The sequence below is a fragment of the Amblyomma americanum genome, chromosome 4, assembly GCF_052857255.1.
Source record: "Amblyomma americanum isolate KBUSLIRL-KWMA chromosome 4, ASM5285725v1, whole genome shotgun sequence".
NCBI classification, from domain to species: domain Eukaryota; kingdom Metazoa; phylum Arthropoda; class Arachnida; order Ixodida; family Ixodidae; genus Amblyomma; species Amblyomma americanum.
In genome coordinates, this window is record NC_135500.1 from 69,601,052 (window position 1) to 69,616,510 (window position 15,459).

Sequence of the window (15,459 nt, forward strand, 5' to 3'; positions counted from 1 at the left end):
CAGAGAGAACCATGCTCACTTGCTCGTACGTTTTAAAAATCCGTTCACTAACTAAACATATCTGTCATCAAATAGTCACAAAGTGCCCATCTAGAACACTATTTAACAACAGACCATTAGCTATAAGGCCACTTCTCCTGCGTTTTGAAGATATGTGCAAAAACCTCGGCGTAATGGATGCATTACCTGGCGTTGCTCGAAGACTTGTTCCACTGCCTCCATGGTTCAATTTTCCTGCAACCTGTGACCTCACTCTTGCACATTTCCGTAAAAAGCGAACTCCACAGCAGCATATAATACAAGAATTCCTTGCCCTTAAAGAACAATACAGTAGTTTTACAGAATTTTATACTAATAACATGGTGAAGTTTGGGTCACTGACCAAGTCAAAACAAACGAAAATGACGTTTCGGGTCCCGTACGGGACCCTTGTTCACAATAAGACTGTCAAAGAAGAAGGCGGGATTATATAGTCTTCAGGATTGTTCCTAATCTTTTTGCGTAGATATGATGAAGAGAGCCTCGATTCCTGTTCAAAGTATCTTTCGTCGTCTGGATGACTAATGATTCTAGATGCAGTCTTTTCAAATTATTTCTTTCTGTGGCTACAACCCCCGCCTCGTCCCAGGCTATCTCGTGGCCAGTGGTCTGCACGTGCTCGGCGATAGCGTTCTTTGATGCGCGATGGTTCCTTACGTCGCCTTGATGGTCTTTCATTCGTCGCTGAAAGTTCCCGGTTTCGCCGATATAGACGGATGTGCAGTCATTGCAGGGAACTTTGTAAACCACACCAGGAAATTTGGCGCGTGGCAGGGGGTCCTTTACGTTCACAAGTTCGGCACGTAGCTTGCTTGTTGGCACGTGGGCGATGTGCACTCCGTGCTTCCTGAAGATTCGGAAAAGCGTTTCACTGACTCCAGTTACATAAGGAACGGCAGCACGCTTCATGGTTCTTGCGCTTCCATCTCGTTGTCCCCTCGTGCGTTGCAAGTTTTTAGACATATTGTTCACAAGGTTCCTGGGGTAACCGTTTCGCTCGAGATTCCTTTTTATCACCTTGAGTTCGTTGCTGAAGCTTTCCGGGTCTGCGCAGACATTTCTTGCACAGTTCAGTGGTGACGAGATAACTGATCGCTTGTGAGCCAAGGGGTGGGACGATTCAAAGTCGAGATATCGTCCGGAGTGCGTCGGCTTTCGGAACACGCTGAAACTTAAGCGGCACGCGGCACGCTTGACGTTGATGTCCAAAAACGGGATGCTGCCATTCATTTCCTCTTCCACGGTAAAATTTATAGATGGCTTCGTGGCATTGAGATGGTCAAGGAAGCTTTGTAGATTCTGCTTGTTCAGAATGCAAAAGCAGTCATCCACGTACCTCAGGAACACCTTTGGACGTGGCTTGAATGAGTTCAGGGCTTTGCTTTCAATGGCTTCCATTTTAAGGTTGGCAGCCGTCACCGAAATTGACGCTCCCATAGCATTACCAAAAATCTGCTTGTACAGCGTACCGTTGTAAACGAAATACGTGTTAGCCAGAAAGAAGCGAAGGAGTTCAGTGATCTCGCTAACTTCCAACGGCGTACGATCTGGGAAGGATGGATCGTTCTTCAGGGCCTCTTTGCAGGTGTGTACGGCAAGTTTGACCGGAACACTCGTGAACAATGAGCAAACATCGAATGACACAAGTATATCATTTTCATCCAGGGTAACGTCCTTGATCTTCTCAATGAAATCTTGTGAATTCTTGATGTGCGTCACTGACTTTCCCACCAATGGAGCCAAAACTTTGTGCAGGTATCCAGACAACATGAAAAGCGGGGATCTTGTGTAATCCAATATTGGCCTGAGCGGAGTTCCAATTTTGTGGATCTTGGGCAAACCACATATTGCGGGAGCCGATCCATTTGTGCAAAGAAGCCTATAGTAAAGCTTCTTTTGAGAAGGGGGAGACCACTGAATATGTCCGAAAGGATTTTTTGGAGACTTTACTGCACTTTTGAAGTCGGATCCTTGGTCAACTTACAGTAGGTCCTTTCGTTCTCGAGCAACTCGGTCATTTTTGAGAGGTAGGCGGAGCGGTCAAGGACCACCGTTACATTTCCTTTGTCCGCGTGCAGAATGGCGATGTCTTTATTTTTGCGCAGTGACTTGAGCGCCTTACACTCAGCTTCGGAAAGATTTCCGAAATCTTTCCGAAGCTGAGTGTAAGGCGCTCAAGTAAATCTCGTACAACGCAGCGATGGCGTAGAGGTAGAACATCCGCCTCGCGTGCAAGAGGACCGGGGTTCAAATCCTGGTGCCGCGCAATTCTCCACCGGGTTTTAAAAAAAAATCCGCGCGTCGATGGAATTGCATAACCAGGCCTGGAGTGCTGCCTGATCTTGGTAACAAGAACCGACAACGCACTCTCTCACCAGAGCAGGATTTGGCAACCTTGGTGTAGTACTTGGCCACAACCTTCTATGATCATACCAATTAACCCTCGGCCCTCAGTCCCCAGCGGCTGCAGAGCAAATGACCACGGTGGCGGTCAGACCTGTGACGCAGCGGAGGGTGCTAAGAATCTCTGGCTCCGGACAGGCCGCCATTGGAATCTGAACCTGGCAACATTTAACGCTAGAACTTTAGCTAGTGAGGCTAGCCTAGCAGTGCGGTTTGAGGAACTAGCGGGGATTAAATGGGATGTGATAGGGCTTAGCGAAGTTAGGAGGACAAGTGAGGCGTATAAAGTACTAAAGGACGGGCACATACTGTGCTATCGCGGGTTAGAGGATAGACGAGAACTAGGTGTGGGATTCCTCATTAATGAGTATATAGCTGGCAACGTAGAGGGGTCTTATATTATTAACGAGAGGGTGACATCCATCATAATTAGGCTCAATAGGATGTACAAGCTGAAGGTGGTGCAGGCCTACGCGCCTTCATCCGACCAGGATGACCAGACAGTTGAAAGCTTCTATGCAGACGTGCAATCGGTAATCAACAAAGTAAAATCACAGTACACTGTACCGATGGGCGATTTCAGTGCGAAAGTGGGCAAGAAGCAGGCTGACGACCACGCGGTAGGCGACTATGCGATAGGCTCTAGAAATAGCAGGGGAGAGTTATTAGTCGAATTCGCGGATAGAAATAATTTACGGATCATGAATACCTTCTTCCGCAAACGAGAAAACACGAAGTGGACCTGGAGGAGCCCCAATGATGAGAATAAAAATGAAATCGACTTCATACTATGCGCTAAACCTGGCATCATTCAGGAATTGGCCGTCCTCGGAAAGGTGCGTTGTAGCGACCACAGAATGGTAAGGTCTAGAATTAGCTTAGACTTGAGGAGGGAACGGAAGAAGCTAGTGAAGAAAAAGACCATTAAAGAGTTAGCCGTAAGAGGGAAAACACTGGAGTTTAGGATAGCGCTGCAAAACAAATATTCGGCTTTAACTGAGGAAGATGATCTTGATATTTATTCAATGCACGATAATCTGACATCAATAATTACGGAGTGCGCAGTAGAAGTAGGCGGTAGGACAGTTCGAAAGCATACCGGGAAGCTATCTCAGGTAACGAAAGATCTGATTAAGGAGCGCCAAAACATGAGGGCATCTAACCCTACCGATAGAATAGAACTAACGGAGCTATCAAAGTTAAATAAGCGCAAGGTAGCCGACATAAGGAAGTTTAATATGGACAGAATCGAGCGTGCTCTAAAGAACGGAGGTAGCCTAAAAACAGTGAAGAGGAAACTAGGCATAGTTAAAAACCAGATGTGTGCATTAAGAGATAAGCAGGGAAAATGTCATTAGCAATATGGATAAGATAGTTAACGTAGCCGAAGAGTTCTACACAGACCTGTACAGTAAGCAATGTAATCAGAGCGTTAATGAGAAAGACAGCAGTGCACAGCAATGCGTCATCCCGCCAGTAACGAAAGATGAAGTAAAGAAAGCCTTAGAAGCAATGAAAAGGGGAAAAGCAGCTGGGGAGGATCAGGTAACAGCAGATCTGTTGAAGGATGGAGGGGACATCGTGCTAGAAAAACTAGCCACCCTGTATACGCAATGCCTTATGACCTCGACTGTACCAGAAGCTGCCTCTCTGGCGAAATCATCCGGAGCTGTTTGCTGCGAAGCTTGCTGTGGCTGCTGCGTCAGGACGACGGGAACCATGTTTCATTCCACGAAACATTCGCCAGAGAGCAAAATTCGATGACGGTCGAGAACTGCTTACACCACGCATGGCACTGCCGTCGCGAGAGATCGCGTTCATATCTGCGAGCCTTGGAAGCAAGGTAATTCAGCCTTTTCGGTGCTTGTACAGAAGTCGGGTCTCGGGAAGCTGCCATCTCCGCTTGTCGGCGAGGAGCCCACAGTTTAAGCAGATCCCATCCGGCACCGGGTTATTCCGTCCGTCCAGGTGACAGTATTAGCATTCTTTAGCGCAGTTTTTATGCTGTCCACAAATATCGTAGATGATTGCAGAGAGATATCTTCTACGGTAGTGCGAAACGTGTCCCAATCAACCACCGAGCACCTGCGGTGTAATTGGCAGGCCCTTGATGAATGGAGACAGTTGATGATAGGATGGTGGTCACTACTCCAGGATTCTGGCCCCAGGTGCCACGAGGGAGTCCCGGGTCCTGACTTACACGTAATGTCCGGAGCATATGCTGGACTGCGAGCATGACACACAGTTCGCGTTGCTGAATCTGGATGGTTGGGTAAAACAAACAGCCCATCCGCGAATGCGTCCCGCACACGCCTACCACGAGGGCTTGAAGTGGGGTACCCCCAGTCCGGATGAGGGGCGTTAAAGTCACCGACTAAAATAGGCCATCCTGGGTGTTTTCGTCGTAGAGTTAATAACCACCACAGATTAGTGCGGGAGGGAGCTTCACCGGCGGGTCTTACATAGTATGACATAACCACAACAGTTGCCTTGGGAAACTTTACAGCCACTGCGAGTACCTTTAGATATGAGGTGCGCCAGTTTTCTAAAAAGAGGCGAACTTGAGGAAAACGCGCATCACCGTACACCGCCGCCTTTCCCGGAGGGGCAACAGTGTGCACACGACGGTCGTTCATTGAAGGAGACATGTATTCATTAAAGCCCGGAATGGATGGCAAGACATTGGTCTCCTGCAGTAGCAGAGCCCACACCTGGAGCTTTTTCATACGAAGTCGAGATTTGAGCTCTCCCAGCTTTGTGGAGAAGCCTCTGCAGTTGCATTGGAGCACACCACAAAAATGTGTATTCGCCATTTTCGATTAGGCTTCCAAGCGTTGTAATAGAACTGATGTCAGATTAGATGACTGGTTTAAGATAAATCGGAGGAGGGATGTTGTTGAAATATCCTGCACTGCTGCAGAAGACCTGGTAGAGCCTGCGAAAAAGGCATGAGGGCTGGACGTAATTGAAGGCGCTGCAGCATCGATTGGTGTGGAGTGGGATTCTGCTGGTTGTCTACGGCGAGCAAGCAGTTCACGGCTTTGCTGTAGCTTAGAGACCTCGGCTAAAAGACGTGCAATATGGTTGTCAACTGCTGCCATGTCCTCACGCAGAGGTTCCAGTATGCTGTGCTTTTGTGTAGCCTGAAGGTGACTGCGATCCATGCGCACTTTATCATTGTACAACTGTTGGGCAAGGGCTGCAGGTGGAATGGGCTCGGAAAGCTCCAGCCAGCCGTCGTCTTCCCACTGGCGAGCCGGAAACCTGTTGGATGTCTGTTTCGGGGCTCTGTTTTCATTCGGAGGCGCTTACTTACGGATACCACGCTGAACCGTCTCAGTTTATTTCTGTTTTTTGGGGTAAGTTGGAGAGGTGATCTTGTGGTCGCTAGTCTTGCAAAGTCCGCACCCGTAAGACAGTGTGTCTTGCGGCCGAGCATCGTCTTGCGTTGTAAAAGGGCATGATCAGCGCATGTTGTCAGGTCTGAAACAGCTGTAGCAATAAACAGCACTCGGTTTGTAAGGCCGAGGCCGCAGAATACAGCCATAGTAGTAAAGTCGTTCTTGAAGAGTTGGTGGGCCTTGTAGTGTGACGATGCAGGAGTGCCCTTTTCCCATATACCGCGCTGGGATGACACGGTGGGTTGGACAGTACAACTCCCGCTGGAGGGTCGTCTGGTCTCCGGCAACGTCGACGTTGTAAACAACACAGCGTTGTAGGTCCGAACCTTCTACTAGGTACACCTTGACCGGCACCGAGATCTCGCTTGTAATAGATATGCACTTGAGCGTTTGCAGACGCTCGACAGCAGCGAAAGTCGGAAGCCACACAGCGATGGTATTTGATTTCCTTCTAGTCGTGAAGACACGAAAACCTTTGGTCCCAATACACTCCTCCAGGCTCGCCTGAAGAATTCTGTTCGGAATGTCTGTCAGGCTTTTGGCTGCCAGAGCCTTAATGGCCGCTTTATACGATTTCAATCCCGATGTCGGCACAGCCACCTGGTTGGCATACGCTGGGCAGGAACGCTTGCCTTGTGAGCTGTAGTTGGCAGAAGACGAATCCTGTGCAGTCTACCCTGATGGGCACATTTGAGAACTGCGGGAAGCCGGTAGCACGGATGGAGGTGCTGAAGTTGGGTTCATTGGGGAGCTCTCCTCCTCACGCTGCACGGTTGAAGCCCTATCCAGCAGCGGAGGCTGGGCAGCCATTGCCGAGTTCTGCCCAGAGGGCAGATCGCTCACGGGCTGAGGTGCATTTGGAGAAGGCGGGATGTGCGCTGCCGCTGATGGACCGGGAACAGGAACCAGGAGCTGGGATGGACCCTGGCTCAGTTGTCAAAAGAGGTGCTGATGAAGCCGTCGTGACCGACGCCGGCGAAGCCACCTCTGCCAGCGCGTCACCGTTGGCCCTAGGCCTAACCTCGGAGCCCAGTCCAGCTGCCAGGATGACTGATGGACATTTGCTTACTGCCACCCAGTCAGACGGAGCATGAGCTTCGGGAGCTTCCTCTGATGGTGTGAAGTAAATTCTCATGATATAAGGAAGGTATTTACGGAGATGGCGAGATTTTTCACTGGAGTGATGTGCAGCCACCTTCGCAGGGACACTTCGTCTCGACTAAGACTTATTTAAGTTAATCCGCTTTATTTATTACTCTTCTGGCATTCAGTGAAATCACACGAAGGTGGCGCGCAGAGTTAAATCTTAGAACCAGACATTTTTTTGTCATTTTATCCCACCTCTGTACTTTATTAGAACGGAAGTGAATGGGTACCAGTGGCACTTTTTTGACTCCCGCCTTATGCGCTCCCGCTTTATTCTATAGATATAGCTGCTTGCGTTTGATTGGCGCGTCCTTGTGACGAGATATCTTAAGCTGCTTTAAGCAGGAAACCGCATGAGGCGATATTCCTTCGCCATACGTCGCGCGATGACGCCGCCGTCGCCCATCACTGCCGCTGGCGCGAACCGCACGAGACGACGGTACTCGGCGTCGGTGCGGCGCGTTTTCAGTGTTGCTCGGTTAGGGCATTTTCAACGTTCAGTCATTTAGCGTAAATTAAAGCGTGGAACAACGCTCTTAAGGCTTCATACAAGGTAAAACACAGTAAAAACATTGAAAAAATATATTCAGGCAGCAATTTTATTTTTAGTCTATTACACAATGTCACGTGCTGCAGAAAAGCGCGCCTGATGGACACTGCGATGCGGCGCCAGGCAAGATTCCTGCGCTGCTGTGATTTATAGTGCGTGCAAGACATATCCCACAGCACCCTTTCCTCTTCAACTTCATTAATGAGCCTTTAATTAAATTCTTGCATAGCTGCCATGGTGAGGGATGCGTCGGCAGCAGCTCCGCTGGAATCCCGCGTAAAAAAAAGACTTTCGCGCGCAAGACGGATCGGAAGTTGCACACCCGCAAGGCCTACCGTCATTGGCTAGTCTCGCACGGCACTTCCGGAAAATGGGCGAAATTTTTCTGCGAACCCAGAACCTGGGCAACGCGATGAGCAACAGTGCTTCGGCGGCCCTCAGCCTATCGCGCGATGCCATCGCGCGGTGTGTCGACGCGAATTCTCGCCTCATGCGGTTAGTGTTTCAAGCTTTCTGGCATTGCTCAGAACTGCCTGTTACTGCTCATAGTCAATTAAGTTTAAAATAGCAGGCTTATTCCGCTAGCCTTAACCGATTATGTGCGTGATTTACAGGGAAGAATAAGTAACGTCCAGCTTGCCTTGTTAGCGCAGAGTACGGCTAATGAAAAGGGTTATGCTTAATTAAGGACAGCGCAGCGAGCCATGGAGCGATAATTAATAGGTGTAACGTTAAGAGGCCGGAAGTGGTCAGAGTGGGTGAGAGAACAAACGCGGGTTAATGACATCCTAGTCGATATCAAGAGGAAGAAATCGGCTTGGGCAGGGCATGTAATGCGAAGGCAAGATAACCGCTGGTTCTTAAGGGTAACGGATTGGATTCCAAAAGAGTAGTAAGCGTAGCAGGGGGCGGTAGAAGGTTAGGTGGGCAGGTTAGGTGGGTGGATGAGATTAAGAAGTTTGCAGGAAATGGGTGGATACAGCTGGCAAAAGATATGGTTAATTGAGAGACATGGGAGAGGCCTTTACCGTGCAGTGGTTGTAGTCATGCTGATGATGCGTGCTCATATCATATCAGTGGGAGGAGCCTTTGTCCTGCTGTGGTTATAAGCCTGCGGTCGATGTTGGTAACGAACAAATGCAGTCGCGTACTGAGCTGAAGGTATACTTCACGTTTCGGAGCCCACACAGTTTCCATGTTCCCTATAAAACGCACAAGGCTATTCACCTATTTACATGCTTAAGATGTGGCGTTATGAGCGCGCATTGATGACTGGAGTGTTTCCATATCTCGCAATGATAGTTGGCTTCTGCGATTAACCGCCTCTGGCTGATCGCGTGTTACCTGCGGGCTGCCAGAGCGCGAAGCCAGGCGCTCGATTTTCTCGGGCTGCTCCGCGCACTTGCTGTGGCTGCTCATAACGTGTTTGTTTCTCTCGCGCTGGGCTTTTTCGGGCTGCCCGCGGGCAGCCAGACTCGGCAGGGCCATTTTGTGCTGGAAGCGCTCGGGCAACTAGCAGGCGACGGGGATGTGATAAGGTAGCGGGAAGCGCGCGCGGCCATTTTTATCTGCAATAGAACGACTGCGGTTCTTCATGCGATGTTTGTCGCGATGCAGGCGCTTGTTTCGACTAGACTACCGAACATATCGTCTGTATCACCTTCTATGGTGTCTCTTGTTGTAGTTCTCGCGGTTTATCTATAGTTGTGAGTCAAAGAATACTTCAGCTGTTAATTTCGTGCGCCCGGCTGATATTGCGATTGTGTTCGAGGCCTTTCTCTTGAGCAGTCGTTGATTCCAGCCCCAAGTACGCGTTCAGGCGGGCACCTATGTGCATACGCTCAACGTGTTTGGTGACGTGTTAGTTGAGCTCGATACCAGAGCGTATGGTCTTCATTGCGTTCTTCACCATGCGTTCTGCGCAATGGAAAGGCGGATATGGCGTGGGATGCTTGATTGATTAAAACATGTCCTTTAATAAAAGCTCTCACAAGCGCACTGCTCAATGCATCTGTGGGGGCATATATATGCGGCCACAATGTTGTCACTTACTGAAGCCGATCGAAGCGAGTGCTGGGTGTTGTCGCCGACTGTCTTACCGCTTGATGCTCGAGACTTCTGTCACAAATGCTTCAAATATCTGAAGTACCGTACACACGCATCTACTCACGTTTGCCTCATTAACGAGATAAAAAATTTCCCAGTGCGGATCATCATGCATGCACACTCGGTACGTGAGGCATCGGCGCGCAATGCCGGATGGTCACGCCTTTCATTTTCGAGCGCCAGTCCTCTGCTGTAAAGTTGTAGCATAACGCTTACTACACCCAGTTAAACTTGTACAGTACACACGCTTGTTCTAGATGAATGTTCAATCATCTGATTGCTTTTGTCGAGATGATGCGTGCATTCCTGCCGGCGGCCGACAGAGCAGCCTTTTCGTAGTATAGGAGAGTTCATCACACCCAAGAAAAACAAAAAGATGGTCACAAATCGTTTAAATGATTGCCGTAATGTCGCTATTTTGAAATTCATAGTAACTGTAATTACATCGGCAGAATATGCGCTCAGCACAGGGCCTCAAAAATATTCGTCAATCAGAACAAAATCTATAACTTACAGTTCGTTGTGAATACGTTTCGTTGTATCAATAAAGCTTTCATCGCGAATTTCAAAAATGGCATTCCAGAGATAAGCTATTAGTCGCAGCAGTCGGCACCACACAAAGCACAGGCTTTTAGTTGTCACGGCATTTTTGTAGATCTGCAGTTAAATGTGCAAGTCTGAATTCACGGCTTTAAGACGTCTGCTGCTCTTGAGCTGCTAAAAGAACAGCTTAGCTTGTTCGTATGCTGTCATTACGAGAACACAGTCCGACCACTGCTGTGCTGCATCTTCGCCGCCGCGACAGCTAACACCACCACCTGCAGCAGCACTGGCTCTACGTACCAGACCGCAAACCTATTTGTGCTGCCTCCAGCAATGCAAATAATAATTACACACGACTGCGACTTAACCCAGTAGACTGAAATTCGTAAAGGTAACAGAATTGTACCGTAAAATATGAGGTTACGCTCTAGTGCCGCCCACAGTCACATGCGGTTTCAGTAGAATACAATTAGATCGATGCGTCGCCCACTGTCATAAAACAAGCGAACTCCAGCCGCGATGTGCAGCACAAACAGGCACGTTTGTATGGTGACCTTAACGCGCCGGTTCTGTATAATGTGACAAGTTTCAACGCGTTTTAATGTTCGCTTCGACTGTGAATGGCCGTATGCCATATTTATCTCATTTTCGATGCTCTCCGCGGAGAACGGTGAGGGCAGGCGCTTTCTACCCCCACGCGCGAGCTGCCAGCAGGCTCAAGGGGCGCCGGTCGTACTACTGCTATTTCGAAAATGGCCACCGACGCGAACCACAACGTGGTCGCGAAACTTTGGCGCCAAAGAGCAAACACTAAGGAGCGCAAGACGCCGAGACAGGCGAAACCGGATGGCGAACGAGACGACTCACAGCAACGGTAGCGAGATCAACTCTCCTTTCTTCTTGTCATCCCTCCCGGTCAACTGCACGACCCGAGTGAAATGGCAGCTAAGCACTTCACCTGATCCTAAGGCGAAGTTCGGAGGTAAATAAGAAGATTTCTTACACTTTGCTCTCAAAACGTCTTTGCTCGGAAAATATTTTGAAAACATGTATTAAGTGAAGACATTAAATATCATTTGCTTACCAAGATATTAAAAAATGGCCGATGAGTACCCACAGTTCGCCGAGAGCGGCGCCTTTGTTGCACGTGAACTGAGGGCAGTCGTACTCGGTGTTCTTGAACCTACTGCGCGGCACACGAAGCAGGTCAACCGATGTCAATATACTCATAACATTGTTGCTTTTCCGCCACTCTTCATCAGAAACGAGCACGCCACACAGCAGCCGCTTGAAACGCAGGCAGACACGACATACAAAAGAGACTGCTATGGTTGGTGGCTCCAACGGCTCTGGCGGTCAGACCGCGATTTCGTGTCAAACTCACTGAAGCGAGCGCCACCTTCAATGCATCTGCATGAAAAAAACAATAAATGAAAGGAAGCCACAGCAGCAAATCAGAAGCGAGCAACGGCCGCGTCGCGTGCTTCCATTGGGGTATGTATCGATATATATATATATATATATATATATATATATATATATATATATATATATATATATATATATATATATATATATATATATATATATATGCGCGTGATGAGGAGAAGGAAGATCGGCCTTCACCTTTTTTTCTTAGCGTGAGTTTTCCGGTCTTCACGCACGGAAACTTGCATCACGCGTAAAAAAAAAGCGAGTGGGGGTTTCTTGAACGCGCGTCACGCTTGTACGGACGAAAACAACGCGTATTTTCAGTCACGTGGTGCTCAAAACGAAATTCATGCCGCCGAGAAGCGCGTTTCATGCTTAAAACCGGTCGATGGCAGGACTCTATGCGTGAAAATATTTAGAGTGTACGGCATCCCTCACAGCATGAGTCGGTTTGGGACGTGGAACTTCATTAACTAATTAAACCATAACCTTTAAACCTTAGTCCTCAGGGCACGGAGTCTATCATTTCCTTGCCCTTTTTTCGCAGTTTGTTTTACGCGATGTGTGCAAGTTCTTCCGAAAACGCGTGTTTTTTTTATTCGCAGTTGCTTCTTTCTTCACGTCAAAACCGACGCTTCATGCTACTTCTGTCCGAGGTGCTTAAGTCAGCCACATCGCTGACCTGCCTGCGCCTTTGCGGATGCGAGCTCAGCGCCGAGGCCACGTCGAATGTCTTCGCTGCAATACAGCGCCTGCTGACGCTGCAGCTTGTGGAACTGGTGCTTGACAAATTCGTCGTCGTGACACCGCGAGGATCACTGGATGCCTTGACGGAGGGCCTGTCGAGCACTGTGACCCTGAAGGTGCTGAAAATTGTCGATGTGGACGTCGCAACCAAAGTAAGGCCATCCGCATTTTTCGCCAGGTACTCTTTCGATCATATTTAATATCTGCTAATTCCTCGAATAGTGCCGTTAGGCTAACCACACTGGATAAGCTTCTAGAGTAAAATGTTGCCAGGTTCAGTTTCCAGTGGCGGCCTGTCCGGAGTCAGATATTATTAGCGCCCTCCGCTGCGTCACAGGTCTGACCGCCGCCGTGGTCAGTTGCTCAGGGGCCGCTGGGGACTGAGGGCCGACGGTTGATTGGTTTTTCATAGAAGGTTGTGGCCAGGTATTACACCAAGGTGGCCAAATCCTGTTCCGGTGAGAGAAAGCTTTGTTGGTTCTGGTCACCGAGATCAGGCCGCACCCCAGGCCTGAGTGTGCAATTCCGTCGCCACGCGGAGTTTTTTTAACCCGGTGGAGAACTGCGCGTCAACAGGATTCGAACACCGATTTTCTTGGACGCGGGACGGATGCTCTACATTTAGGCTATGGATGCCTCCTCGGGTAATAAATGGGATGTCATAGGGCTTAGTGCGATAGCAGTACAACTGAGGTGTATACAGTACTAAAGGGGCGGGCAAGTACTGTTCTATCGTGAATTAGCAGACAGACGAAAACCAGTTCTGGCATTCCTCATCAATAAGGACGTAGCTGGCGACATAGAGGAATTCTGTAGTATTAACGAGAAGATGGCAGCTGTCATAATTAGGCTTTATAAGAGGTACAAGCTGAAAGTGGTGCAAGCCTACGCTCCTACATCCAGCCATAATGACCGGATTGTTGAAAGCTTCTATGAAGACGTGGAATTGGCAATGAACAAAGTAAATTCACAGTACACTGTAGTTATGGGCGATTTCAATGCGAAGGCAGGCAAGAAGCAGGCTGGCGACCAGGGAATGGGCTCTAGAAAAAGCAGGGGAGAGCTATTAGTAGAGTTCGCAGGTAGAATTAATTTACGGATCATGAATACCTCTTTCTGCGAAGGAGAGAAAAGGAAGTGGACCTTGAAGAGCCCCAATGCTGAGACTAAGGAGAAAAAAGACTTCATACTTACTATGCGTGCATCCTGGCATTGTGCAGGATGTGCAGGTGATCGGAAATGTGCGGTGTAGCGACGACACAGAGATTAGTTGGCGAATAACTACAGATTTGAAGAGGGAATAGAAGAAACGAGTGAAGTTGAAGCCCTTTAATGACTGAGCGGCAAGAGAGGAAGTAGAGGATTTCAGGATATCGGTTGCGAACAAATATTTGTCTTAAATTGAGAAAGGCGTTCTCAATGTTCAAGCAATGAACAATAATCTCACAGCTATCATTACGCAGTACACATAGGTAGGCGGCAGGATGGTTCCACAGGATATCGGCAAGCTAGCCCATGAGACGAAAGATCTGATTTTGAAAGACCAAAACATGAAAAAGTATAACTCTGCAGACAGAATAGAACTGGGAGAGCTATCGAAGGTAATAAATAAGTGCAACGGTAGCCAACATAAAGCTTGATATGGACAGAATCGAACTTGCTCTAAAGAAAGGAGGTAGGCTAAAAGCGGTGAAGAGGAAACTATGCTTAGAAAAAAAAAAACGCATGTATGCGTTAAGAGACATAGAGATCGATTCCGTTAGTAATATAGTTAACAGAGTTGAAGTAGCCGAAGAGTTCCACAAAAATCAATAGAGTAGCCAGTGCAATCGGATCGTTAATGAGGGAGGAAAAAGGGCACAGATGAGACATATCCGCCATTAACGCAAGAGGAAGTAAAGAAAGCCATAGGGCCAAGGCAAACGGGGTAAGCATCGCGTGAGGATCGGATCACGTTACAGCAGATCTGTTGGACAGAGGAGGGATTGTGCTAGGAAAACCAAGCCAACCATGTATACGCAATGCTTTTTAACCTCAACCGTACAAGAAGCTTAGAACAACGCTAACATAATTGGTATTCAAAAGAAAGGAGACATCAAATACTTGGAAAAAAAAATCGTATCAGCTTACTTCTGCTGCCTGTAATGTATTTACTAGGGTTATTGAAAACAGTCAGGACAAACTTTCATTTCAATAATCCGAACGATCATGCAGGCTTTCGTAATGGATACTCGACAGAGAACCATATTCAGACTATCAGTCAGGTCAGAGAAATGCGTAAAATATAACAAACTTCTATATAGCCTTCATTGATTACGAGAAAGCATTTGGCTCAGTGGAAATCTCGTCAGTAATGCAGGCATTGCTGAATCAGGGCGTAGAAGGGCTATATGAAGATACTGGAATATATAACGACTGAGCAGCTACCATAGAAACTCGAATTTGTTCCCTCACCCGCTGTACCCGCTACTGGTCTCTTAACGTTACACCTATCTATTTTCTTTCCATAGCTGGCTGCCCCCGCAGGGGGGCGCCTGCAATTTGCAGGCGTCGCGACGGTGAGTGGCAACACCGCGGGTTCCCGGGCATCCGCAGGGACATCCCCGCAAGGGGATGATGGTGAACTGTGCATCACCACGGACCCGAGCACCCGCGCCTCGCCGTGCGTGGCATCGCAGTGTCCGGGGAAAAGGTGATCGTGGTGGCTGAGCCGATGCCGAGCGTTTGGACCTTTAAGGCCCCTCGGCGGAGGCAACACACCACTTTGGCCCCAGGTTCCTGTAGGCGGCACCTCCGGCCTGACCCGACCGGGGGAAATCGGCAGTCGCCTTTTCCTGTCCTCCTCTACATCTTTTACTTTCCTGTCTTCTTTCTGACTACTGTCCTGTCTACTCGTCGTTTCTTGGTTTTTTCATTTCTTCATTGGCGGCTAGGGTTAACCTAGTGTGGCGAACTACCATGGGTTTCGTCATATTTGGTTATAATTGAGGCGTACAGCTGGCGTGGGCAGGACTTGCGCGGAATTTGCTGTCCCGTCCCCTTGTTGGGCTCCGTGGTGGGTGGCTGGCACAGTGGCTGAAAAACTAAAATTTT

General features: G+C 48.6%; 1 protein-coding gene across 2 annotated transcripts in view; it reads left to right on the forward strand.

Annotated features, from left to right (window-relative positions):
* Window positions 1-15,459, forward strand: part of LOC144130166 (uncharacterized) — a 123,198-nt gene that overhangs the window by 34,438 nt on the left and 73,301 nt on the right. For both annotated transcript variants that reach the window (XM_077664170.1, XM_077664172.1), the window contains exon 3: window positions 12,225-12,518. In XM_077664170.1, coding sequence (XP_077520296.1) covers window positions 12,225-12,518 — 294 coding nt within the window. The remainder of the gene's footprint in view (window positions 1-12,224; window positions 12,519-15,459) is intronic.